Below are 26,472 nucleotides of genomic sequence, written 5' to 3' on the forward strand. Positions count from 1 at the left end.
CGGTTCGATGATCCGAACCCAGACACCAAAGACAGATACGGTGAGGATCGGTGATAGACATCTTGGACCCGCAGTCGATACACTTCTTAAACCCAGTTTTGGGTGTAGAAGCGGTTGATGATGAAGACATTTTCTGACACAAAATCTCAAAGCGCGCTGTTCACGAGAGCGAAGCAATCGGAAAAACGGAACTGAAGCCAACGAGCTCGGCTCGAGCTACTTATACCAACAGTGATGTCGACACGGAACAGAGCCCGTCGAGGGACAATCGATGCCACAACCTCGAGCACAGCGCCCTCTACCGAAAAAAACATTCCGAAGCAGCAAAGATGGCGATAACAAATTATCACAAGATGAGGAATACGTGGGAGGACACAATCCATTAGAAATAGTTGTTTTCTTCAACCCCTATGCTCTACACTATTCCACCATTAGTTTGTGCAATTCACACTTGTCTATACTATGATGTTGCTTGTTTTCTTCCATTTGTCTGTACTTTTTGTAATGCAGTTGCTTTTTAATCCACACTGTACTGTCAACTTAATGTGAAAAAAAACATTGTTCAGTGTTTTGTTTGGTTTAGCACAAATTTGAGACGCCTGCTCTCATTTTCTTTGCATATTTCTAACCAACTGGTATGATTTATCTTGATTGTTTACTAACCAGAAAACTGAGTATCATGAAATAAAATTAATGCATAAACTTTACAAACAAGACTATGAATAAGTGTACTACTGACCTATAAATAGTCTTGATGCTTAATGGATCCCAATATCAGATCAAAAGGTGACTCAAGATAACATTATCTTGCTTTAAATAGAAACATACAGAACTTGTAGTATGTTCTAAACTATATTGGCGGCTACTCCTCCTGTGATATACTCTGCGTTGCAAGGACCCCAGCCAGCCAATGCAGGCTCTCTGCCACCCCACCCTCCCGGGTTTCTTTACCCAGCGCTCTAGGAGTAATGCCTCCCAATCAGCTGTGACCAGTGCTCCTGCGCCGGTAATCCGGCACACTGCTGCACCACGGGGGGCGCTCTAGCACAGACCAGTATCCGGGTTTGGGCGCTGCATCTGCATGCAGGCCAAACACTGCATCGGCCGGCAGTCCCCTGCTTCCTGCTCCCTCGCACCGTGTTAGATATCAACATTACAGCGATTTAGAATTAACCCATTTAAAGAGGTTCCAATGCCCTTAACGAATCCAGCTTGATGTTCAACTAATACCCTGTTCTTTTTTACCATTCACCCATTTGCTTCAAAACATTTGAGGCAAATAAATATTTTGCCCAGGGCATCTAAAAGGGCGATAGGTCTATAGTTCATAGGATTTGACCTTTAGCCCTTTTAAAAAATTGCAATCAGAGTTGCTTCTTTCCAGGAGAGTGGGAGACAGCGTAATTTCAGAATGGTATGCAGAGATGTTAATGAATTAAAATTACAGAGCATGCTGTAATAACGATTAGTACCCGGCGAGAGTCAAGCGGAATGCAACCGGGTCCTTACCCGGCCGAAAATCATTTGATTCTCGGCTGGGATTCTAGCGGCCTTGTCCTCGGTGGGGGGGGCAGGGGGGGCGTGGCAGCCACCGAGCCTCCCCAAGACTGAGAGGCTGCCTTCGCCCCCCGCTGGGGACTTCCCTCCCTCCTCCCTAACCCATCTCACTAACCTTCTTGCTCCTGCGTCCCTGGTGGGGGATGATGGCAGCCTCCAGCAGTGTGGAGACTCCACGCCAGGGACGCAGGTACGTTTTTTTTTCTCTTCCCCCTTCCCCTCCCTCCCGCCTTCCCAAACCCACTTACCTTCTGCTTCTTTTTTTTTTTTTGGGAGCGGCCGCCATGGAAAGAGTAAACGGACCCCTGTTTTCCCTTGCCCCGGCGGCCATTTTCTTGGCCGTTTTTTTCTTTTTATTTTCTGTCCCGAAACGCCGCGGCTTTTCGGGACAGAAAAAAATGCTTTTAGTGCCCCGGTCACGCATATATTGCGGGCCGGGGTACTAATAGCAATATGACCCTCACGGTAGGGGTATTACCGTCTCAGGTAATGCCCCGGGGCCTTCATTAAGGCCCTCGCTTTGTTCGGGCTTATAACTATGGGCCCCGGGGCATTACCTGAGTCGGTAATGCCCCCGCCGCTCACGTCGTATTGCTTAAAAATGTTATAACGAAGAATATTGCATTTTTTGTTAAAAATGGGGTGGGGTCAGGGGTTAAAACAGGTGGGGAGTGGGTTGGGGGGGGTTAAACGCATAGGGAAACAGGGGTTTTAAGGGGTACCCCGCCAAAATAAAAAAATAAAAAGATTAGATATTTTTCACTATGACATTTTTGTTATTACAGCATTCTCTGTAATTTAATTAGTTGAAATCACATGTAACCTTTCAGAATATGCACAGAGATTGTAAAGAGAACCTCTACCCAAGCATTGATATGCTCCTTTAACATCAGGTTAGACAGCTCTGGGCTTACTGCTTTTGTTAATAAGTGATCAAATTTCATCTTTGTCAATTTCTAGCAGCCATGAGTCCACTTCTATATTTATTAATGCAGACATGGGCAGTTGATTACAGGCAAAGATGGTTGAGAATTGCTGTATCCAGCTCTCTTAAAGAACTGCATTTTCCCTTGGCTGCTTCGTCAACATTAATGTAATTTTTTAAAATAATTTTCCTAATTTCTGCTCGGTTACGGGAGAAAAGGGTACTCAACATGCCTGCGTGCCATTCTGCAACATCTGCATTTTATATCCGAGCCAATTTTTGTGTTTCAGTTTCAATTTCTTTAGCTTCTTCCCAACCTCTCTGTTCCTTCTAACGCCCCGATGTCAGAACTCAGTTTCCGTTTTTTCTTAAAAATTTCTAGACCATGTCTCTTGTAAAAAAAAAAAAAAAAAAAGATTATCATTCTGTTCACATTATTGCCCTGCAGATGGAAAATTAATGCGCAAAACCGCTAGTATTCCATGGCCCAATAATAATCTCTCTCTTAGCAGATCTTTGCGGTACCTAATAATTGCTATGGGCCCAGATAGAGCTCTCGCCGACCGTGACCAGTTTCTGTTCTGTTTCCCATCAGTTCCATCTGATTCTACTGTAGTGAGAACTTTTCTTAAATGAGTGTTGTCTTGCAAACATGTTATTTTCATTGGGGCAAAAGTAGCCAAGTTAATCGATCTCCTATGAATGTAAATACCTCAGATCGGGAGGTGCACTCATTCCTGCTCAGTTCCATCACATAAAACCACAGAGATCGCAAACAGGGCATTGCGTCTAGAATCATATTTCTAATTAGTTTAGACTGAATATGTAAAAAAAGACCTCTATTGAGGTGCTGACTATCAAATCATTCAACTTGATTAATATCACTCGAGGCAATTGCTCTCAACTGTGGGATAGTGTCAAATAAGTCAAGCACTGTTTGCTCTATTTAGGTTTATCAGATCATTGGATAATGGAAGTTGTTCTAACAAAATACACACTGATGCCTCAGTTTTCATGGTAACAGATTCCTGCAAGGTGCATAGGTTCCTAGATGGTAGTGGCACTTGCCTAGATTTAGTTGCCCTTTGTTCTAGCGTCAAGAACTCAACCTTTACCAGGGATCTTATTGTCCAGTCTTACATCAATCTTCGGTACAGATGCTATAGCTAGGAGCACAGCAGCCTAGCCGACAACTCCATCAATAGCTTGACTAGCTGTGATCAAAGAATGGTACAGTGGAGAAAGCGAAGAGTAAACCGACAGATCCAACAGTGCATTTTCGTTCTCGCTTCTTTCTTCCATCACCACTGCAGGCTGGATGTTTTTAATTTTCCACCTCATTTTTTGGCTGAGCACTTAGGCCAGGCGACCACCTACAGTGTCTGTAGTGGGGTATTATTATGTAGGGCTCCGAGAAATGTTTTCTGGATTCCTGTGGAGCAATACCATTTTTGGATTATTTTTGACTGCTTTGCCAGTTTACAGTAGGGGTTTACTTTTTCAATTGATTGACGATTGAATAATTAACCTTCACGTGGACGCCCACAGTGCCTGGATTGTCATTAGTGTCCATTATAAAGGGTCTAAAAGCCTGATCCTGTACCCCCCCTACTGTGGCCTTTTCAGCTCCAGACTCTCACGATTTACAATTGAGGCTTCCACTTTCAAGCAGGGCATAATTACAACCGATGATTTAGATATAGAGGGGGGTGTAGGGGGCAGACTTACTTCAACCACCTGCTCCTCTTGTAACTGCAGACCTTCATTGATCCTTTGTTGCAGGTGTCTAATTGGCATATTAGAGTCTATCAAAATCCCCTCCATCGATGCAACCTTTGCTGCAACTGAGGTTAGTATGGTAGGTAGTGTGGTTGTGTATTTTACCCTCTAAAGAGTCATACAGTTTCATCAGCGAAAGTAAGGCGATATTAAATGATGATGCCGACATCGAGGGGTCATTAGGGCCACCTGCATGGTTTTCTCCTCCCCATGTTGACCTAGGCACTTGGTATGACAATAACGGGGCAGAATCACTCCAAGAGGAACTTGGGTATAGTACTGAGGAATTTTCCAAGTTGCAATTTGCTCTACATGAGACTTGTATCTCTAAATATTCCCCTCCAGCCACTATACATTCCATATGTACAAGGTCATTTATCTGGGCCACCACTGAATCTGCTTGTTACTCCACAGTCACCATAATAGATCTCCATAGTCGAGATCTTTAGGAGTGCTTTACTGAAGGCATCACACTCTGGGGCAACGCCAACTCCTTTGCTGCACTCGTCGCACACGTCTCCTTAGATATTGGGATTAGGTTAGCCTTGTCAGGCGTGTCAATTTCAGAATTTTGAATACCAGCTAGAATCGCGGTGTCCAAAATGTCCTTTTCGGCCAGCCGACCCAGCTATGATCCCAGGATGTCATTTTCAGCTAGCCGACCAGGGTCCAGCCCCACTGGAGAGGGGCGAGTCGATTGTTGGAAGTATGTAGTAATCTTTGCAGTTGCAGATTTGCATACAGGGATGCAGCATGCCAGTGAAGAAAGTTTAGGCTGAAAATCCGCAGTGAAAAAACAAGCTATTTTTAGCTCCCGCTCCACGACTACATCAACCGGTGGGCAGCCATTGGTCATGATATCCGATGAGATTCCACAAGGAGTTGACAGGGTTGGAAGTAAATTGTCCCTATTTAACGTAGGCTGCGCTTTACTTCTGAGCGCCTATACAAAGGTCATGGTCACGAGTGTAGGTTAACTTTTTCAAACACCTTTCCGAAGCCATCAGCGTGGGTGATTAGCAAATGAGCACCACACATTTGGTTCTGGAAAAATAATCTTACCCAGCCCAGAGGAGCTTCAGCAGAGCCCCACCACCAATGCTTCTACGGAGGCCAGCTCTGCTGCTCCGTGGCTTGCCGTGGACTGCTGGTTACTGCCAACACTTGCTGCCAATACTTTTGTGCAGGTGCTTCAAGCCAGTGTTTGCTTGAAATAGCTCTGCCTCAGTGAAATGTTAAAGAGGCAGTCTCCAACTGCTTCCAAAGCTGCAGCCACAAACCACATCTCCTGCCTGTGACTGCCAACACTTTCGAGATTCATTAGTTGAATGAGGTCCAGCTCCCTGAACTAGGAGCTGAGATTAAAGAAGAACTTGACAGATATCTCACCCAGGAAGAAATAGAAGAGGCAATTGGTAAATTACAGGATAAGAGGACCCCAGGAACCAATGCCTTCCACTGGAGCTCTGGAAACGACTGAGACCAATGGTAAGCAGCATCACATGCTGCCTATGTTTAACAAAAGGAGGGAACACAGTAAGGTACTGAGAGATCTAAGCCTCCAGAATCCTTCTGCCCATACTACCCGATTTTCCTCCTTAATGGAGAAACCAAAATACTGGCAAAGGTCTTGGCAAGCAGACTGCTGAAATTAATCAAAACTGACCAATGTGGGTTTGTTCCAGGGAGCAGGGTGAGAATGAACCTCTGAAGGGGGTATAATGCCCTAGCAAAGACACCTTTGTTACAAGACCCCCAAGCCATAATGACCTTGGACTCAGGAAAGGCCTTTGATTCAATAAAATGGGAATTTGACAGTGTCATGCTGGGAAGAATTGGATTCGGAGAACACTTAATATCCTAAATTAAGTCACTGTGTCAACCGAATGGCCCTGGTCAGAGTAAACGGACATGTATCGCATGGCTTCCCCCTCAAAAGGGATAGATGATAGGGCTGCCCCCTCTTCCGGCTGCTTTTCTTCATAGTTATAAAGGCACTAGCGGAAAATATAAGATCTGACCGAGTGTTTCAGGGCTTTCAATGGCTTGGGGCTATGTAGACCAAATCTCACTATGCGCAGATGATTTACTGGTATATCTGGGAAATCTGAAAACCTCTGGGCCTAGGGTCATGGAAATAATGAATGACTTTAGTAAGACATAGCGTCCTACAAATTAACTGGGATAAGTTGATACTGTTTCAGCGAGGGGTAGCCTGAAAGAAATACCTGAGAACTGTCCATTTCACATTACATTGGGCTCCTTTAAATACTTGGGAATGCTTGTCGGACATGAAGGTTGTACATTCTTAAAAGAAAATCATGACCCATTCCTGATGAAGCTGAAAGGGGATGCCAGACACTGGTCTGAACTACCATTATCAATGAGGGGCAGAACTAAGCTGTTTAAGATGATTGCCCTGCCCAAGCACCATGGTCAAGTTCTTCAAACAGACAATTAAGGTAATAGAGGCTTAACTCGGGGATATTATCTGGGGGGAGAAGACTCCTCGGATAGCCCTGAAAATATTATGTCGCTCAGTTTGGGAAGGGGTCTTGGGGATATCAGACATTCGTAAATATCACTGGGCATACTAATTAATTTCAGAAAATGAATGGTTGTTTAGGGGTGAAGATAGCATCTGTATAGGTTTAGAGCTTAAATGAATGGGAAACTACTCCGTGTTGCAAACACTATATGGGGGATTAGGCGGAAAGGACTTTGATAGGTCCAAGGGTAATACAGGCATAACATTATGTAACCAAAGCAATAGTAGGAAGGGCAGTGACACCCTCGGGTCACCAGTGTGGAACAACCTAGACTTTCCTGAAGTAAAACAATTAGGATGCTTAGCTCGCTGGATCGATAGGGGGATAGAGAGATTAGGCGATGTGATCAAACAGCAGAACTGAGACTCTTGCCAGGAACTATGTGACAGTAGCCTTTCTGAATGGGGAATTATATACCTATATCCAACAACAAAAAAACGAATTGCATCAGCAATTTAAAAGCAATTTTGTTATATCTGAAAATACACCTCTCCAAGCAAATGTATTGTAGGCAGAAATGGGGAAAAATGTATCTCAATATTATATCAGACAATTTCCAGTTTTTCCACTGTTAACAGCATTAAGAGGGAAAAGTGATGCAGATTTGGCTTTAATGTCATCTAAAGAGGCCTGCATTACTAGTAGACTACAACTAGTCCAATATAAAATTCTACACAGATCATACTACGCAAGACAATGCCTGCACAAAATTGTCCAAACTCCAAATGTAAATTGCCTCAGCTGAGAGAGAAATGATGTAACCTTCTTTCACCCGATATGAAATTGCGGCAAGAGTTTTTATAACATTGTCCAGGATAGTGAGGCACTAGATTCCACTGTGTCCCAGACTCGCCCTCTTAGGTATTTGGGGGGGGGGGGGAATGAGTATACAAACATGGAAAAAAAATTACTGCACTGGTAGTAGCCAAAAGAGAGATCACTTCCAAATTGGGTGAGATTGCTGTCCCACAAATCACTAAATGAAAACAAGAGCTGAACTGGTGTCACCTAGAGGAAATGAAATATAGATCTACAAGAAACCAAGGAAAACACCAAAATATTTGGGGCAAACTAAGAAGGTTTAAGTTACTTACCTGTAACTACTCTTCTCCAGCATGGATCTGGCATGGATTCACATGTTCATGAATATTCCCCGTCGTCAGGCTGGGAATCCTCGGTAAAAGAAAAAAACATTTTCACATTCACTTAAAAACTGTATTTCTCCTTTAAACCAATCACTGGCGTCTGGGTAACACTACCCCCATCCAATGATAGTCCTCTCCCCAAGCACCTTCTTTGGCAGCCATCTTCAGATTTGGTAAGCACGTAGTCGCAGTATGACCAAGTAGCGCCGCAGAGGGGTCGGAGGGAGGGTTTGCATGTGAATCCATGCCAGAACGATGCTGGAGAACAATGGTTACAGGTAAGTAACTTAAACCTTCTGCAGCATGGGGTCTGGCATGGATTCACATGCTCATGACTAACGAATACATAGCAGTACAACATTACACAACCACGGGAGGTGGGCAGCCTCAACAGAATCAAGCACACTTACCCCGGAACAAAGTCACCCCAAGCAAACAGGTTGCGTAGCACTGCTTGGCCGACTCTGGACTCCTCCCTGGAATCTTGGTTGACACAGAATTTCGTGAAGGTGAGCGTGGGACCTCCACGTAGCAGCCCTTCAGATGTCAAGCAGGAGCACACCAGACAGGAACTTCGTCATCGCAGCGATCGCTCTGGTGGAGTGGGCTCTCGGGCAGCGGTCAGTTAGCCAACCGATGACAGTACATGATGCAGCCGGAGAACCATCTTGAAATGGAAGCCGTCGACAAGGCCTTCTTATGGTTCACAGAACCAAAGTTCATGAACAGCTGTGAAGTCTTCCGAAAATTCTTCATGCATGTCACGTAGAACTTCAGAGCACGAGCAACATCCAGCGAGTGCAAGGCCCTTTCCGCCGGTGACAAAGGTTTCGGGGGGAAAAACAGATAACACCAAAGGCTCATTAAGGTGGAATTGCGACAGAACCTTTGGCGTGAAGGAGGAGTGCGTACATAGCACTACCATCGATTTGTGAAAAGTCAGTACGGTTGCTTGCAGGATAGGGCCTGGATCTCACCTACCCTTCTGGCAGAGGTGATGGCAATTTTCTATGAGAGAAACTTGAGCGGGGCCAGATGCAGAGGTTTGAATGGGAGTCCACATGAGCCTCGTCATAACCAGGTTGAGTTCCCACACCGGGGCAGGAGCCTGCACCGGCGGGAAAGATCTGAAAAGTCCTTTAAGAAACTCCTTGACAAGTCGGTGGGACCAAAGTGAAGATCTTCCTGGTGACCTGGTGTAGCGGGAGATAGCCGCCAGATGTACCTTGTAGAGGCGTGTGCCAGTCCGGCCTTGGCCAAGGATAGCAAGTACGGCAGGCTCTGTGGGGCCGTGACCCTCAAAGGGGTAATCTTCTGGGACCAGCACCATTTAGCAAAATGCTTCCACTTGTGACCGTAGCACTTCAAGGTCGACGACGCCCTGGCTTTGGCGAAGACCTACCGGCAGTCTGCCGGAACCACTGGCAACTTGACCGGGGGTGATGCTGACATGCTGAGAAGGTGTGGGTACGAGATTTGCCTCAGCTACGCCGGGGCAATGAGTATCGTCCTGCAGTGACACTGAGTGTGTTGATGACTCATAGCAGGAAAGGGAACGGAGGAAATGCGTACAGAAACAGCCCTTCTCATCGGAAGGAGAACGTGTGCCCCTGGCTCCTCGGTTGGTGGAATCTCTGGGCAAACTTCTGGCATTTGGAGTTCGCTACTCTCGCAAAAAGATCGATCTGGGGCCTGCCCCACTTGACAAAGAAGCCATTGACCTGAACCTGCCGAAGCTCCCACTCGTGGCATGCACGCAGTCTCCTGCTGAGGGAGTCTGCAATGGTGTTCTCGACTCCCGCTGGGTGAAGAGGGACGAGGAACATCCCTTGTCCGACGGCCCGGCACCACACGTACTATGCTTCCTTGGAGAGCACCGGGGATCGAGTGCCCCCCTGTTTCCTGATGTAGAACATGGTGGTGGTGTTGTCCGTGAATATCCTCATGACCTTGCCCTTCGGAGACGGAAGGTACTACTTGAGAGCCCAGAACACTGCCTGTAGCTCCAGGATGTTGATATGGAGATCCTTCTCCTCCGGCAGCCACAGGTCTCTGGCGTTTAGATGTCTAGTGTGGACTCCACAGCCTTCCAGGGAAGAGTCCGTGGTGACTGTCTCCTGGTATGGGGGGGGTTTTGAAATCCCGTGCCCTGGGCGATGCTGGACGAGGTATATGCAGGATGACATTATGACCAGTAATGACTTGGATGGGCCGCACCATGGCCGTCTTCGTCGACGACAGATGTTGCACCTTCCCTTGAATGGCTACAATTCTCTCCTCCGAGGCAAGACACTATTGAGTCTGTCATCTAGGAACACAGCGTTCTGCGATGGGGTTAAGCAGGACTTTGGAAAGTTGACAGAGAATCCCAGATCCGTCAGTAACCAGACGGTCATCTCTGTGTGTCCTTCCGCCATCTCCCTCGAGCAGGCGCAAATCAAACAGTCGTCCATATACGGGTATACGTGTATGCCCTGTAGACGCAGATGAGCCACCACCGGTGCCAGGCATTTTGTGAACACCCTTGGGGCCAACTTCAAGACAAAAGGTAGAGCCTTGAACTGGTAGTGCTGTCCCTGCACTTCGAAACATAGAAACATTTGATGTTTCTTGTGAATGGGGAGGTGGAAATAGGTATCCTTCAGGTCCAATGACATCAAGAAGTCCTTTTTCCAGTTGGGCGAGCACGTGTTGCAATGTGACCATCCTGAGCTTATGGGAATTTAGATATTTGTTGAGACGTCGTAGGTCTAGGATGGGCCTCCATCCCCCCTGTCTTCTTTCTGACCAGAAAGTATCTGGAATAGACTCCGGATCCCCAGAGCCGTTAGGTAACTAGCTCTATCGCCCCTTTTTCCAGGAGATGAGGGATGTGCTGCTCCTGCCAGGTAACCGGTGGGATCCGCAGACACCTGCATTGGAACTCCAGGGTGTATCCTTGAGCGTCCAGCACCCATCTGTGGGTCGGTGGTGATCTTTCTCCACTCGCTGGCGAACCTTGTCTAACGGCCTCCCACCGGGGTGCATGGGTGGGGGCCCGACATCCCGGTCGGTTCAGGCCTGCTCTGGCATCCTGCCTTGCGGGCGACAGCGTCACTGTCCTCCACTACCATAGGCCTGTGAACGGCCTCTTTAGGCTTCCCGAGTTGTGGATCTGGAAGGTTGATGGTACGATGTGGAGAAACCTTTTGGAGACCTACTTGACTTTCCCCTGGAGGAGCGAAAAGAAGGGTTGTGCTGCTGGATATTGCCCAGCCGTTTCCATGTCCGTTTTGACAGCCTAGAGGGACTTGACGACCTTTCCAAACAAATTTTCTCCATCGAAGGGCATGTCCAGTACCTTTGCTTGGACCTCCTGATGGAAGTTGGTGGCTTTCATCCAACCGTGGCGACACAAAACTTTGTTCACCATCTGCCGGAACCCCCTGTTAGCAACGTCCAATGCCACTGTGATGGCGTTATCGGACGCCACCTCACCTTCCTGAAAGAGTGATTGCCTCCATCTTCTTATTATCGGGGAGGAACTTCAGAATCGGACCCAGCTTGTACCACAGCTCCCTGTCGTACCTGACCAGGATCGCCAGTGCATTAGCCGCCTTGATAGTGGACACTGCGGTGTAAATCGCCTTCTTTCCCATGGCATCCAACCTTTTTCCCTCGTTGTCTGGGGGGGAACGAGGACGAGTTGGGCGACCGCTTCCTCGCAGCTGGCCATACCTCTGAATCCGGTGATAGCTGCGACCTCAGGCACTTGGGTGTGGATTCCGGCACCATATACTTCTTCTCCAGCCTATCCCGCTTGGCGTCATGCAAGGGTTCTTCATGAGGGCCAAGCCCTCTTCCCAGACATCGTCCAGAAAGGGCACTGCCATGATAATTTACCTCTTGGCTTCGCTCCTGTGATACAAGAAGCCATCCTTCTTGGTCTCCTTGGGCACCAGATGGGAAAGCTCAAAGGCTCTAGCGATCATGGAGTGGAACGATCCCACTTCATCCGGTGGGGACACCCTGTGTGGTGCATCCAAATGCAGCGATATACCGTCTGCCGCGACAATGTCTTCGTCATCATCTGTCGCTGTGGCTGTATCAGTCCCCGTACCCGTGTCTGGGTCTGCTGGGGGAAGACTGACCCGACACGGAGGCTGAAATGGGGGCCTCGGATGGCACTTCATCTTCTTTGTTGGAGGCTGATATGGGACCGTGGGACCACAGGTACCGGAGCCGCAGGCATCCTCCTCGGGATCTCTGACACCAAGGTGTGTATAGTCGACCGAATATACAAGGACACGTCCCTGCAGCGGTGTTGCGCCTTGGGGGTAGAGACACCTTCGGAGCCGTCAGAGCTACCCTCGCAGGATCAGCATCCTTAGCTGCCATGGCAGCAGCACTCGTCGACTGTGTCGCTGACTAGGTTTTCGCCTGTGCCGGTTGGACCTGTTTGGGTTGTTCAGCCTTTTTCTGCTCCGTCCGTGGCTTCTCGGATTTCTCACGTAGTTTAGCTGGTGTAGATGACGTCCTCTTTACAGAGGAGCTCGATGGTAGACCGGTGATGGAGACGGGAGGTGATGTTGATCGCTCCCTATCCACTTTGGGACCCGCTTCCACAGCGAACCCTTGCGGCTCTTGGCCTTGTCTTGTGCCCCCTCAAACGACTTATAAGACCACTCCTTAGACCGGCCATTCTTGAGTGGGGCATGACCCTGCACAGGGTACAGGTCAGAGGCCTTGGCGTTAAGCCATGCCGCCAGCCTACTGTGCCTGTCCCTCGATGATGTTTTGAAAATCCGAGTCAAATCTTGCACTCAACTTCCTTGTGGTCCGAGTGCAGCCAGTAGAGGCATTGTAGGTGCTTTTCCTCCACAAACACATTCCGTAGCCCGCATTTGGTATAAGGCTTGAACAGAGACCTTGCCCTCCTTCTCCTCCGTCATGGTCGGAGGGTGCAAAGTAGGCTCAAAGGTCTTGTAGAATCTTCGACGATCCACGCCCCTCAAGGGCGAAGAAGTTCACCGACAACTGATCCGTGCTCTCGGTAGATGAAGAAGAGCACAAGGGCTTCTTTGAAACAAAAATAGAACTTTTCCCATCAAAATCATGAAAAAAGTACAAATAGCTCAGAGAGCAAACTCGAGGACTCCCAACACTGAAGCGTGTGGTAAAAATCTGAAGATGGCTGCCAGAGGAGGGGCTTAGGGAGAGGACTGTCATTGGATGGGGGCAGTATGACCCAGAGGACAGTGATTGGTTTAAATGAGAAATATAAGTTTTTTTTTTGCAAATTGAAATGTATTGGTTTTTAAAGCACAGTCAAAAATAACACGAGGGAAAAACCCTCCAAAAGCACTTCAATTATCACAACTTGTTCCCCCGTTAGCTTGCCACCCTCCCCCACACCCCCAAAATGTCATTGAAACTCTCCCTTCTGCAGCATGAAACGAAACTGTCCCGCTATTTTACAGCTCAACTCTGAGTGGGCATGGAACACCCAGTACACTTCTCATATAGTACCTTGGTGCACCCCATGTGCTCTACTTTGATTCGGGCTGGGCCAGTTCTCTCTTTATAAAACTTGCTGCCCGCCCTCTTCTCACCCGAACATGTTGCAAAACTGTAACCATTCAGTCTCCACAATGGCGCTCCCCCCATGGATGGCTGCAGTGATCTTTTCCATTAAGTATATATCTTTTGCCGTGTTTGACCACTCTTTTACTGTGGGGAGGGTCCTCCTCTTCCAACACCTGGCATGACATGCACGTGCCGCCAGGAGGAGAAAGTGCACCAATGGTGAGGGTATACACCATTGGTCCTCCTGCCTCTCCAACCCAAACACCAGCATGGGTTCAAGCCCGACAACCATTCCTCCCGTCTCCTTAATCCACCACAGGAGCTCGGACAAATACATATGTACCCCGGGACAGCCCCACCACATGTGCCGATAGTCAGCCCTGGCTCCATGGTCATGCCAACAGTGTGGGTCGACCGTGGGGAACAACTTGGACAGGGGTATCGGATCGTATTCCCAGCGATGTAACAACTTTATAGCATGTAGCTTGTACTGACACAATATGGACGTCTTGTACGCCCTCCTATACATTAGCTGCCAAAGGTTACACAATAAAGCCATCCCCAGGTCCCTTTCCCATCTTGCTCAGAGTGCCTGTATAGCCCCTTCACTGAATTCCAACAGGGACCCATAGAGATGTGATATAAGACCTTTAATTTCCATGTGTCCATCTAATACTTTCTCGACAGGCATAAGGTCCCTTTGAATGCACTCTTTCCACTTTTCTGCCATGAATATTCCTTTTAGCCTTAAGTAAAGAAGCAAAGGTAGATTGCCTATCCCCAGCGCGGCCTCCAGGTCCTGTTTTCTTATGAACTCTCCTCCTTTCACCAGTTGACCAATACCTAGCCAGCTCCCCCTCAAACCAAGAATGGTACCTTTCGACCTCGGGTATCACATCTCTAACCGGTGGTGCCCAGATGTGGCTCAGCGGCAACAGCGTTGTGGTAATCCCTTGCCCCCCCCTCCCATACTTAAGACATCCCAGTATACTCCCAGGATCGGGTGATCCCCGATTCGCCTTGGGAGTCTACCCTTAGGGACCCAGAGCCACTCACCCACGATTGCTGGGAGCAAGTGTTGATTTTCCAGAAATACCCATTGCTTCTCCGGGTCCTGTCTCGGGTGCGGAACCAATGCCCTGAGCTTTGTCACCCTGTAGTACATCATCAAGTCTGGGAGCCCCGCCCCTACCCTGTCTTTTGGTAATATTAGGGTCCCATATCTCACCCTGGGTTTTTGACCTTGCCAGAGGAACTTCAAGAGGCGTGACTTGGTCTCTTTCAGCAGAGCTTCGGGGGCTTGGATTGGCAGCATCTGGAACAAGTATAGTACCCTCGGGAGGAGATTCATCTTTATAGCGTTGAGTCTCCCCATCCACGACAACTGCCCTTTTCCCCAGATACACATCTCTGAGAACAACCTTTCGAACAGAGGGGGATAGTTTACATGACCCAGATCCTCTCCCGGTCTAACAATATTAACACCTAAATATTTTACTCCTTCCAACTGAATCTGCAAACCCAGTGGCCTCAACACCTCGACCTCCCTGACTCTGTCTGAAGCAAAGGGAAACACTACTGACTTTCCTTCACCCTGAAACTGGAGAACCTCCCATATTCTTCAATTATAGCCAGGGCCGTGGGGAAGGACTCAACCGGGTTCACCAGGTGTAACATGACGTCGTCAGTGTAGAGCCCTAGCTTGAAAACTCTACTGCCCACCCTGATAACTTCCACCTGAGGGGCCCTCCTCAGGCGTTCCGCCAGAACCTCCATTGTCAATATGAAGAGAAGGGGCGAAAGGGGACAGTCCTGCCTCGTCCCCCTTTGCAAAGAAAAGAGCGGTGAAAGTCTCCTGTTAACTGTGACCGCGGCCGTTGCAGCTGCGTACAGTGCTTGGATACCCTTCTGTATTCCCTCACCAAACCTGAATTTCTTCAGTACCCCATAGAGGAAGCTCCAATCGACTCGGTTAAAAACCTTCTCAGCGTCCAAGGCTATCAGGACCTGGTTCCCCTTTCCCCATGCCGCATCTCCCATTAGATGTAGTGATTTACGCAGCCGATACCGAATGAATCCCACCTGGTCAGGAAACTGTTTTTTCTTTTACCGAGGATTCCCAGCCTGACGACAGGGAATATTCATGAGCATGTGAATCCATACCAGACCCCATGCTGGAGAACTTGATTAAATGTGGGGTGGGGGATTTCTTTTTACAAACTGGTGGGATCTACATAAATACCTAACGAGGAGGGCACAGGACCTCCGTTTTAAAAGTGTTAAAAACAAAATTTGCTTATTCTACTGAAGTACTATGTTTCTACTTTGCAAATGTTACTGTATTAAAATTAATAACATTTATTATAGAAAAAAGGTTGGTCAATGGTATTGTAGTAGACTGAAATGCATTGCTTTATCCCAGCAGATGAAAGGTAACATTGCCTCGCTTCAGATCAAAAGTTAAATGTAGCTTCAAATGTGCACATAGGAAATTCTGTGGCAACTAATATCTTCCTTTAAGGCCCAGTTGGGCACTAGAAAGATGGACTAACTATATACAGATGTCTATTGGCACCTCTGACCATAACTAAAAGATGCATTAGGGAAAGTATGATATTAATCAGGACAGTCTGTTAAGGCCTAGATTTGCTTGACAGCAGTGGGGCTTTAGTTCAATTCAGAAGACTACATGTTAACTTTCATTAGATTATCCAACGTTCAGTCATACCCAGGGCTCCAGATGAGATTTTGAAGTAGGATTATTATACTCCTTTATTTTTTTTAAATTTTGAGTCTAATATGTTTAGGGAGTAAAAAACAAATTGCTGTTTTGTGATGCCTAATTGTTTTGCACTTAGAAATGTATACAAATCAAACAATACATGTTTACCTTTAAGTTGCATTTCAGATCAGGCATTACAAAAAAGAGCTGCTGGTACCACTGCTCTGCTGGTACCACTGTTCCTGTGTCGCTTTATGAGTGGAAGTCTTGTGCAGGCTCCTGTGTATGCAAGGTTGCCTTTTTTCCCCCACCCATTTTGTTTTGTTGCAGGCATTCATCTGTTTTTAGGGAGTGGAAGTGGCTAATATGTTGCTTGTCTGCAGGGCTGATCAAACCTTGTGGCAGTGTCGTAGAGCCATATACATTCGATGCGAGGCAAATCTAAAAATAAAAAAAACATTCTGCAAGCAGTGAATGGGGTGGTAGGAGCAGAACCAGAGTTATTGCCAGAGCCATTTCAACAAATAAAGTTGCTAAACTTGCCCAGCACCACTCATTGGTTCCGCAGATTAAGGGCACTTGCTGGGAAAGCATTTCCTCTTCAGAACTGATACCAGTTTATGTCAACCTATGCCAGGAGCCTGTTACAAAAGGTGATCTGGGCTAGTGAAGTAGGACTTAGGTGGAGCAAAAGGAGCATATAAGCTCTGTCAAATTAAAGATCTTTTCAACCCTGTTGGATTCACCCGAAATGCTTAGCTATACCCTCGAGCACGTCTAGAGGGAGAAAGATACTTTTGGAATTTCGGCATAAGAGGTTGGAGACTTCTGTTTGTATCATAGGGAGAAGGCTTGGAAGCCACCAATCCATTATTAGAATTCAGCTATAAATGGAGTGGATACCCCCCCTCTGCCCATTCTGTTGGCTATATGTTGGAGCTGTTGGCAGGTCAAAGTCTCCTTCAAAAAGGGTAAAGATCTCTGATGTATGGAAACCCTTTCCTCCAACATTTCTTGGGTAGAAAATGGGAATCTGCTGGAAGCTTTGGAGCGTGCCTGATAGGAGGGCCAGGGTCTGGTTACCTAGCTACCGAAAGGGAGACCGTGTGCATGGAGGTGCCACGAATGGCTCTATGTTATTTATTTATTTTTGACAGAAATTCTGCTGAAGAAAACTCATTGATTTTTTATTTCTTATTTGGTGTGGAGGGATCCTCCCAACCCCAAGTCCCTGCTTTCACTACAATAATCCCCGTAACCCAGCACCCACCCCAACCGTTTTGACCCCTTACCTCCAACAACCACATATAATTAGATTTGTTTCAGCAGAATTCCTGTCGAAAAAATGACTGGAATGAATGACTCAGAGTATTTCAAGCTGCAAGGTATTGCAGAAGAAAGCTTCAGCTCTGTGCAATTCTACTCATGAGTTTGGCAGCACCCAAAAGGTTCACAGGCAATTTATTTGGCACTTGCTGTTGCTTAGTAATCCAAGCTAAATTTATAATTCTGTTTTTAAAATGTTGAGCCATTGCGTACCACAATCGAGCAGTGAGTTTGCTTCATGCACAAGACCCCCTTCCGAGCTACTGCTATGCTTGTCGAGCTTCCCACAGAAAGCCAGCTGAGCCATCCTGGTTTGAAACCACCCATGATGTGATCAAGCATCTTTGGGCCACTCACCCACGTAGAGATGCCTGGGTACGTTGAGACCATTGAGCAGTTACGACTAGAAAACACTGCAGTAGTACCCGAATGCTGCTGAGCCATCAAGCTGCCATTTGTCAATACATGCACCAGAGCTACAATATCCTTACAACAGCTTGAAATTGTCAAACTGCAGCTCAACCCCGTAGGAAGCACCTAGAAGAAATGCTTAATGCTGTAAGTCCTTTTACATGAAGTTGTGGGATAGGTATCCATTCACAGACATGGCCGACTATTTTACTTGTTTTAACTCAATGACTGAAACGGCCCGAATCCGAGATGTGGTACAAGTTTGGGCGTAGCGCAGAGTAGAATTTGACTCACCACCCAACCATTATACTTCTAGACAGAAAACGATTTTGCCACAACTTGACTATATAACAGTAAGTGTTGCTTTGTCTGGTGGATACTCGCCAACTAAAATGTATTAATGTGACGATAATTAGAATGTGCATTCCAGGAGATAGAAAAAAAATGAAAAGCAACGTCAGTATTGCTTTTCTAAAGCACCGTTCAGTTCACTAAAGCTCAGTTGCAATAACCAAGATAACTTCCAAAGCAAAAAAAATAATAAATATACAAGTCAGGAGGCATAGAAGAGCATTTCATTGCTCTGGTAATTTAGGTTATTCCTATGAAAGTCCTTGTGGGTGAAAGAGAGGGATTTAAGAATTGCAGGTAGCCAATGGAGTGACTAGCATTAAGGAGATGGCGTCTCAGGGCTTACTACTAACTCTGCTGTACTCTTCTGGAGCACATGGTGGGTAATATTTTGCACATGGATAGGTTAGCATATTCCTGTAATATTGGGATGGCTATGGGTGAGCTGAATGGAAGGAAGGTCAGTGTGAGGAATTCCACCATCCGCGCAGCGGGTTTGCCCTCGCCTGGGCTTTTAACAATATTTTTTAAAGAAATTGAATGATGGGAGATAAACCTCGGAAAATGTGTGGGGCTAAACTAACGCTTACCTGGCACTATGCGGGAGCGTAATGCCTTCTCAGCCAGAGGATCTTTTTTTATTTGGGCACTTTTTTGACTCTTTTTCTATGAAAATAGCAATAATAACAATAGAACTACAATAATTTCTATTTTTCTGGGAAAAAAACTGTATAGCAGTGCACCTTTGATATTCCCTCCCTTCTCACCTGTGTTTATGTTTTGTGGAGCTCTCCATCCTGTATTCTATAGGGTTGCGTTGGTTGAAATCTTTTAACTTGAAAGGCTGCAGTGAATAAATGATTCTTGTCAGAATAAAGTCCTTGCCTTTCTAGAGTTATCTTGGATAAGTATTTGGTGAAAAAGGATTTTAGTTTGTCAGATTCTGAGCAGTTCCTACGTTGGAGAGATCTCTCTTTCTAATATTTTCCCTGTTATTTTGCAGGTTCTTGGTTCTCCGAAAAGCTTAAATGCTGCGGAATGGCTCCGACTATACTCGGTTTGAGGAAAACATTCAACAAACGTAAGTTCGTCTTAACTGAGTAATGCAGCCTTCAGAGACGAGCGCGGTAATAACCAAGGGAAGAAAACTTGCTGCAACTTCAGGTAAGCAACGTATGTTAAATTTCTTCTTTCTTATTTCTATGAGTTCTTTCGTTAATGAAAAAATACCTTTTATTTTGCAGGTTTTCGGAAAGCTGTGGATGAAATACATTCGGACAATGCAGAGTCTGCTGAGGAAACTTCTGAATGAAGGCACTGCGACCGCGAACTAAGATTACTGTGAAGAAGACGGCTTTGAAGGAACTTCTGACAGAAGATGCAGGGACTACGAAATAAACAGCTGACTGAAGAAACGCTTCGGAATTACTTCGGTTCGGTAAGACTTTTCAAAAACTATGGCATACTGTTGATTTTCTGTGGAAACCAATGTCTCTGAACTTTCTTTTCTTTTACAGGTTCTGTCAGGAGATCGTCGGTAGCGTTACCTGGAGGCGGAGCTTAAGTAGCTCCCTCTTCAATAGGTGTAGTATGTGCTGTAAATTAACAATGGCCTTGGCGGCAGCCATGTTGTGTGTATGAAAACCAATTTAAGCGCTATGTGAGCCTATGGGTGCAATGCTATGAATGTGACAAATGCCATTTGTGCCAGGCTTGTAGCCACTCTTGACCCACTGCCTGATATGAAGTTCCTTGCTTCCCATGTATGCATGAATGGGAACTGTGCTCCTTTACTGGGATCATGACATAAACCGCACACATTTTCCTATGCTCTCCACAAATCAAACACATAGTTACATGTACTGTGGGTGGACACAACTACAGGCGCAGTCCCCCTGTCATGTTCAGCTGGAATGTGACAGCCACAGGTACATCAAAGCATCTCAGGAAGGGGGAAGGCAACACCTTCTTCCTGCCATGGCGAGCCTAATTAAATATCAAAGGCTCTATGGATCCGCCCTGTCTATTGTCAAAATTCTGCTGGTGACAGCGCATACTAATGAGTTAATTGAAACAGGCCTGTGAGGGGCCTGATCGCAGACCTGACAAAAGGGGACAGGAAACCAACACCTCTTTGATATACACTGTGTCAGCTTGAAACTGGCTCCCACCACTCTACATTGTAAGGCAGGCATGGTATCAAACAGTAAGAAAGATGCAAGTGATCACAGTTCAAGGGTGTTTATTGAACTTCAATTGGGTTTGAAAAACGCCCATCTAATCCTAAATCTAAAGATGGGAGCAAGCTACGACCATCAAATAACATTAACGCAGACCTAGTAGAGTCTTGTCAAACTATAAGGACCTGTATTAATAAACATATTGCCAATCCTTACTTCTAAGTGTGGGAAACAATGTTATTCAAAGAAGTTCAAGAAATGTGTCGGGATATTTGAGCCATCGGCTCCCCTCCCCACGTTTTCAGCATGGGACAAGGCAGCACTCTTGAGCTTAGCGCACACTTAGAGTTCTCTAGCACGAGGAAGCAGTTCAAAACCTCACGATCAGGGCCTTCTGTGCCAAAGTCTCTTTGCCATTCAAAGTCTCTTATTTCAGATGGCCTGATGCGAGACAAAAAACATTAAAGTTCCTTTCTTCTCAGGATTTCACATGTACAACTTCTCGGGCGATTTACTGTTCAGCCCGGGTCCCCCCTCCACCGGGCGCAGACCCACTTTAACACAAAACCTTAAATTGGTCTCCCTCTGCTGAGCTCGGACCAAAGTTCTTATTTTCCAAACTTTCTTTACATCCTCAAAATCGAGGACTTTCGACTGAGCGCAGGATTTTGCTTGACCCAGTAGCAGGACCACTTTGATTCACAATTCTTTGTTCTCTTCTTAATATAACTCCTTTTAACTTTTACTTCTGCCACTTCTCAGATGTTCTTGGAGCCAAGGACAGTACCACAGCGGCTGCTGCTTCTCCCTGCCTTAATTATTAACGCAGGAGGGCCCTGTGTATCTCGGACACACAATGCAGGATTCTTCAGCCTGGTTTCCGCTCTTACGCTTTTTCTATTCTTGAAGTTCCTAGAAAGTAACGGTTCTTCATTAAAAAGGTCAAAGGAACGCCCCCTCCCCCTTATCAGCCCCTTCTTTTTTGCTGTCTTTCTCCTCACATTCAGCTGCCATCCCAGACCTGCTTTTGCCTCACTTCGAGTGTGCTCTCGAGCTCTGGATTTTATCCGTGTAGGGAAGCTTAATGGAAGTCAGGTGTGTGTGTGTGTGTGTGATGGTCAGTAATTGCATGACCTCACCTGACCATTGTATTGGGGCAAGTTAGGTATACTGCTCTGGTGTTAGTCTGTTTTCTCCCATTAGGGGCCTGTCCGTGTGAAAGTGTTGGTGTTGTAAAGGGTGTCTGGGGGAGGGGGGAGCTAGAGTTCCAAAGTATCCTACCTGGTAGGATGGGCTAAAGTTGTTACAGGGAAGGGGGTACTGTATCTCACCATCCGGAGTCCCACTCCCAAAAGACCCCTCACTCAGGTGATTCTCCGCACTGGTCCACCCCCAGGAACCGGATTCAAAAGAAATGTCGGTGTCCTGGCCACCTGGATGACAGATCCCCGGGAACTAGTGTGTGAGACACTTTCTCACAGTATAAAGGGCAGTAAATGGAACGTCAGAGACAACTGTTTACAGTAGGCAACCCCTGCAGGGGGACCCCCTTTCAGAGGGAAGAAGTATGTGATTTGATGGAGACAGAAAGTCTGTTCTTGCCACAAACTTCAAGGGGGACCAGCACTTTGATCAGGAGCCACAGAGAGCTCAATCAACCAGAGTGACACTTTGATCCACAACAGTCAGGAAGATGGGTGGGACTTAGTAGTACATGTTTTCACCCCTTTCCTTTCCTGTTGCAAAGTACTCTGGTTATGACTTCACGTATAACAGAAGATTGTTGGTGGGGACCCAGTATTGGTTCATTAGGGTAGGCATAGTCTGCATCAATTACTGGGGCCCATTTGGCTTTCAAAGAGGGATGATACCCTTTTTTGGCAGATCACCTGAGTTTGAAAGCTGTAAGAAGCTGGACTCATTTGGACCCTGGCTGAAGGTAAAGTCTACCTTACAGCTTCCGCCAGTGAAGGAAGGCCAGGAATTCCAAGAGGGAAGCAAGATTCCCTCCCCTAAACATCTCCCAGGGAATAGAGGGAGACCGACCTCAGAGGACCCGTCCAGCAGCTCCAGAACTGGTACCCAGGCAGCACACAGTGTGCCCTGCTAGGTTCTGCCAGCAAGCTTCCTAGGTGGGAAGTGCCAGAGAATCTCTGACCAAAGGACAAGGCCGTTGCCTGCAAACACTCTTCTCAGCTTTGGGCCATCTGCCGTAAAGGACACGTGCCCAGCAAGGAAGCTAGGAGGAGTGCCACAACAAACATCAACCCGCATCCATATTTTAAGGTCATTTTAGAGGCAGTCGGGCCCTCAAACAGCGATCAGCTGCACCGCTGGTGGTTGTCACGCTGCAGTCACTAAAGCCGCCCGAGATGCCTCGACCAGCGTTCCAGATCCGCCAACCAGCACAGAGACAATGATTCTTGAACCTGAGCCGCTGTGTAGGCCAGCCTGCACCCATCCGTTCAGCTTTGCGTGCTGAACTGCCTGCAGTCTGATACCCGCAGCTGTCTCCCGTCTTGAACTCTGTCGCAGCAGCTGCAAGGCATCCTGGAACAGACTCAATGCTGTCGAGCAGCAAGATCAAGTCAAGCACCAGGAACATTGTGGTTCTGTCCCCCTGGTCCTTCTCCGAAGACCCTTAGTGACATTTAAGACCCCTTGCTCCCTTGGTGCTGAAACCAAATAACCTTTAACAGTGAAGACTGATTGCTTTACCGACTATCCTTGTCAGTATCCAGAGTGGAACCCTTTCCTTCGTGAAACTGTCTGTCCACTGTGTTCCTTTACAGGGTAGGTTGTATTTTGTATCTTGCTAGAGCTTTCTGTTGTAATAATAAAAAAGTAGATATTTGTATACAACGATGATGGACAGTCCCTTTTATCATTGGGTAATAACTGTATTTTTGTTGTGTTGCAACTAGCCAACGATCCACGACCTTGCGGAGATAAGTCTGCCGTTCGGGCCACGTTACCAAAATTGGACAAGAAGTTTATAATTTACTTGTGTTTCCAATCTGTTCGGATCCCTTCTGGTGTACTTGAGGTGTGGGGCTGATTGATGGTTTAGAAACCGATATTCATCCCTGGACCACTGGTACCCCGGAAGTTGATTCATCACAGTCAGATCACACAAAGGCCCACAGGACAGAGCTTAAACATACATCCCCTAGCACATATGACTACACTCCTTTTACCATGAATGCTCTAACACACTGTCATTAAAATGGTATAAACATGAAACTGAGTCTAAGTATAGTAATGAAAATGACCTGAGCACATTTTATTCCATAGGTTATTTAAGATAGTTTGTGCTGGATTGCTTCTAGAGGGCACTGCCTTTGTGGTCCTTTGTTTGTGTCTGTCCTTTTTCTCTCTCCTCCCACTCTCCATTTCTTAAGCACAGCTCACAGGGCAGCCTTGCCCGGGCAGCTGGCTAAGGGCCAAGGTAAAGGCAAAGGGCACCTGCCTAGGGCACCTGCTTCGCCTGTTTGCCTGTTCGCCCTAGGCATCCCATGCAGCAACTTCCAGGTAACAGACAACTATATGGTTGCAGAGCCAGGACTGTATTTGTGATTTCATGACACTGTCTTATATTACCTGATCTATAGTTTCACCGTAGCGTTCACCCCTGCCATGCTTTTTTTGCCACTGTGCTGAATTTAGCTCCTTTTTGCATATAGCCGCTGTGTTATACTTAGCTGCATTCCAAGTATAGTCACTGTGTTAAATCTAGCAGCGTTTTGAATTTTGTCACTTTGCCAAATTCAGCTGCCTCGAGTATAGCCACTGTGTTGAAGTTAGCTGCATTTTTTAGTATATCCACTGTGTAAATTATATCGGCATTGTGAGTACAGCCACTGTGTTAAATTCAGCTGCCTTATGAGGTTAGCCACTGTGTACAATTTAGTGGCACTTTTCAGTATAGCCTCTGTGTAGAATTTAGCCACGCTTAGAACTCGCCCTCATTTAAATCGAACTGCCTTCCGAGTATAGCAACTGTGCTGAATCTAGCTGCATTTTGAGTATAGCCAATATCTTATATTTAACTGCATTTTTTTTAGTACAGCCCGAGTTAAATTCAGCTGCTTTTTTTTTTTAGCATAACCATTGTTATATTTAGCTGCATTTTAGCATAGCCACTGTACTGAATTTAGCTGCATTTTGAGTATACCCAATGTGCAGAGCTTAGCCGGACGTTGGACTCACCTACTTCTAAATCTAGCTGCATTGCGATTATAGCCATTTTAAATTCAGCTGCATTCTTGAGTATAGCCAATGTGTTCTCTTTAGCTGCCTTTTGAGTATGGCCGCTGTATAGAACTTGGCCGCACTTTGAACTCGCCCCTTCTAAATTCAGCTCCATTCTTGAGTATAGCCACTGAGTTGAACTGAGATGCATTTTGAATGTAGCAATTATGCAGAGTTCAGCCATGCTTTGAATTCGCACTATTCTAAATTCAGTTGCATCTAGGAAACCAGCCAGGACACACTGGTACGTATCACACTCTATGCTTATGGAAGATAGCCCAAGGCACGGCAACAAACCTGCATGCATCTGCTATCATACACTACTTTAAGACACAACACCTCTGCCATAAGAATGCAGCTATCCCCCATGACAAAAATGTTGTCTAGCTGCACAAATGATGAGTCTCCTGTCCTTGCATACTCTCCAGATTACCTCAACACCCATCCACATATGCCAGCTCAACATGGTAGCTAGCAGGGACTTGGCCACTCCTACCTACGTTTCTATTGGCTAAAATGTACACACGCATTCTAAACTCCTTTGACAAATTTCCCATACCTTGGACTTCGGTCCCCCAAGGGCATTCACCTACAGCGCTTTTAGGCAATACCAATGGGAAAAGGCGCTATACAAATGACAACTGCATTACATTACTAAACAAGGTTGACAATTAGACGCCTCAACCCAATTTTAACATGTATGTATGGCATGTACAATATTTATATTAAATCGATGTGGTTTGCAAAATGTTTTATAACATAGCATATAAATGCATACATCCATGAAATTCAGAAATTCACATTGTTTAGCCCTCAAAAAGGCATTGCTCCATCTATACCCGAAGCAAATCAGAAAAAATTAAATACATTTGAGGTTGGATAAAATATGCAATCAGACAACTAACCCAGCCTTAAAGAATCATAACGTTTGATGGTTATACAACTCAGATGTCCAAATTGGATATTTTGCAGGTAATCAGTATCTCATTTCAAACTTGTTCTATTTTGTATGCTTTCACATGAGAATTCAAAACGATATACCCCTCAAAATAACAGGCACTTTTTAAAATTTCAAGCACTGACCTCTAAACACCAATAATATATTAGTAGTAGTTTTACCTTCATTTTGTTCAAATTCTGCCTGAATCTTTACAAATAATGCTTCTAAATTCTTTTGTTGCTTTGCAGCATGTTTTTCAGCCTCTCTTTCTTCCGCACGCTCATTGCGAAATATATACATTCCATTTGCCATTTTTTCCATCCACTGGATTAAAAAGAAATAAAATATATTTGTCAATTTAAACATGCCTCAATGTCTTAAGAAAAGAGTTGAAATAAAGAATTTAGGCACAGAATGACTCACTCATTTGCACCAAGCAAACTTTCAGCGCCATCATGTCCCTTACACCCTCCTTTCAGCACTCTCGAGCACAAACCCGTTTATCAGAACCCAGATCAACACCCGGTTACCATGCACTTGTTTGCAGCGCACCGTGGCAATACATTTACATAATGTAATCACTACAGCAGCAATTTGGAACTTGGATTCAGAGATCTGAAGCATTGAGTTTGAAGCCAACATTGACATTGACTATTTGCATTTCACGTTCCACTAGAATCCTATCCTATTCCACAAATCCCTGGCCATGCCCAGTACATTTACAATCTGGAACTCTACTTATGTACCTGTTATTAGGGTTTTAATGAATAG

General features: G+C 46.0%; 1 protein-coding gene across 3 annotated transcripts in view; it reads right to left on the reverse strand.

Annotated features, from left to right (window-relative positions):
• The window catches only part of BRCA2 (BRCA2 DNA repair associated), a 2,020,919-nt gene that overhangs the window by 481,699 nt on the left and 1,512,748 nt on the right, over window positions 1-26,472 (reverse strand). For all 3 annotated transcript variants that reach the window (XM_069639263.1, XM_069639261.1, XM_069639262.1), the window contains one exon: window positions 25,881-26,025. In XM_069639263.1, coding sequence (XP_069495364.1) covers window positions 25,881-26,025 — 145 coding nt within the window. The remainder of the gene's footprint in view (window positions 1-25,880; window positions 26,026-26,472) is intronic.

This window comes from Ambystoma mexicanum, chromosome 7q (genome assembly GCF_040938575.1).
Source record: "Ambystoma mexicanum isolate Mex_15411 chromosome 7q, UKY_AmexF1_1, whole genome shotgun sequence".
NCBI classification, from domain to species: Eukaryota; Metazoa; Chordata; class Amphibia; order Caudata; family Ambystomatidae; genus Ambystoma; species Ambystoma mexicanum.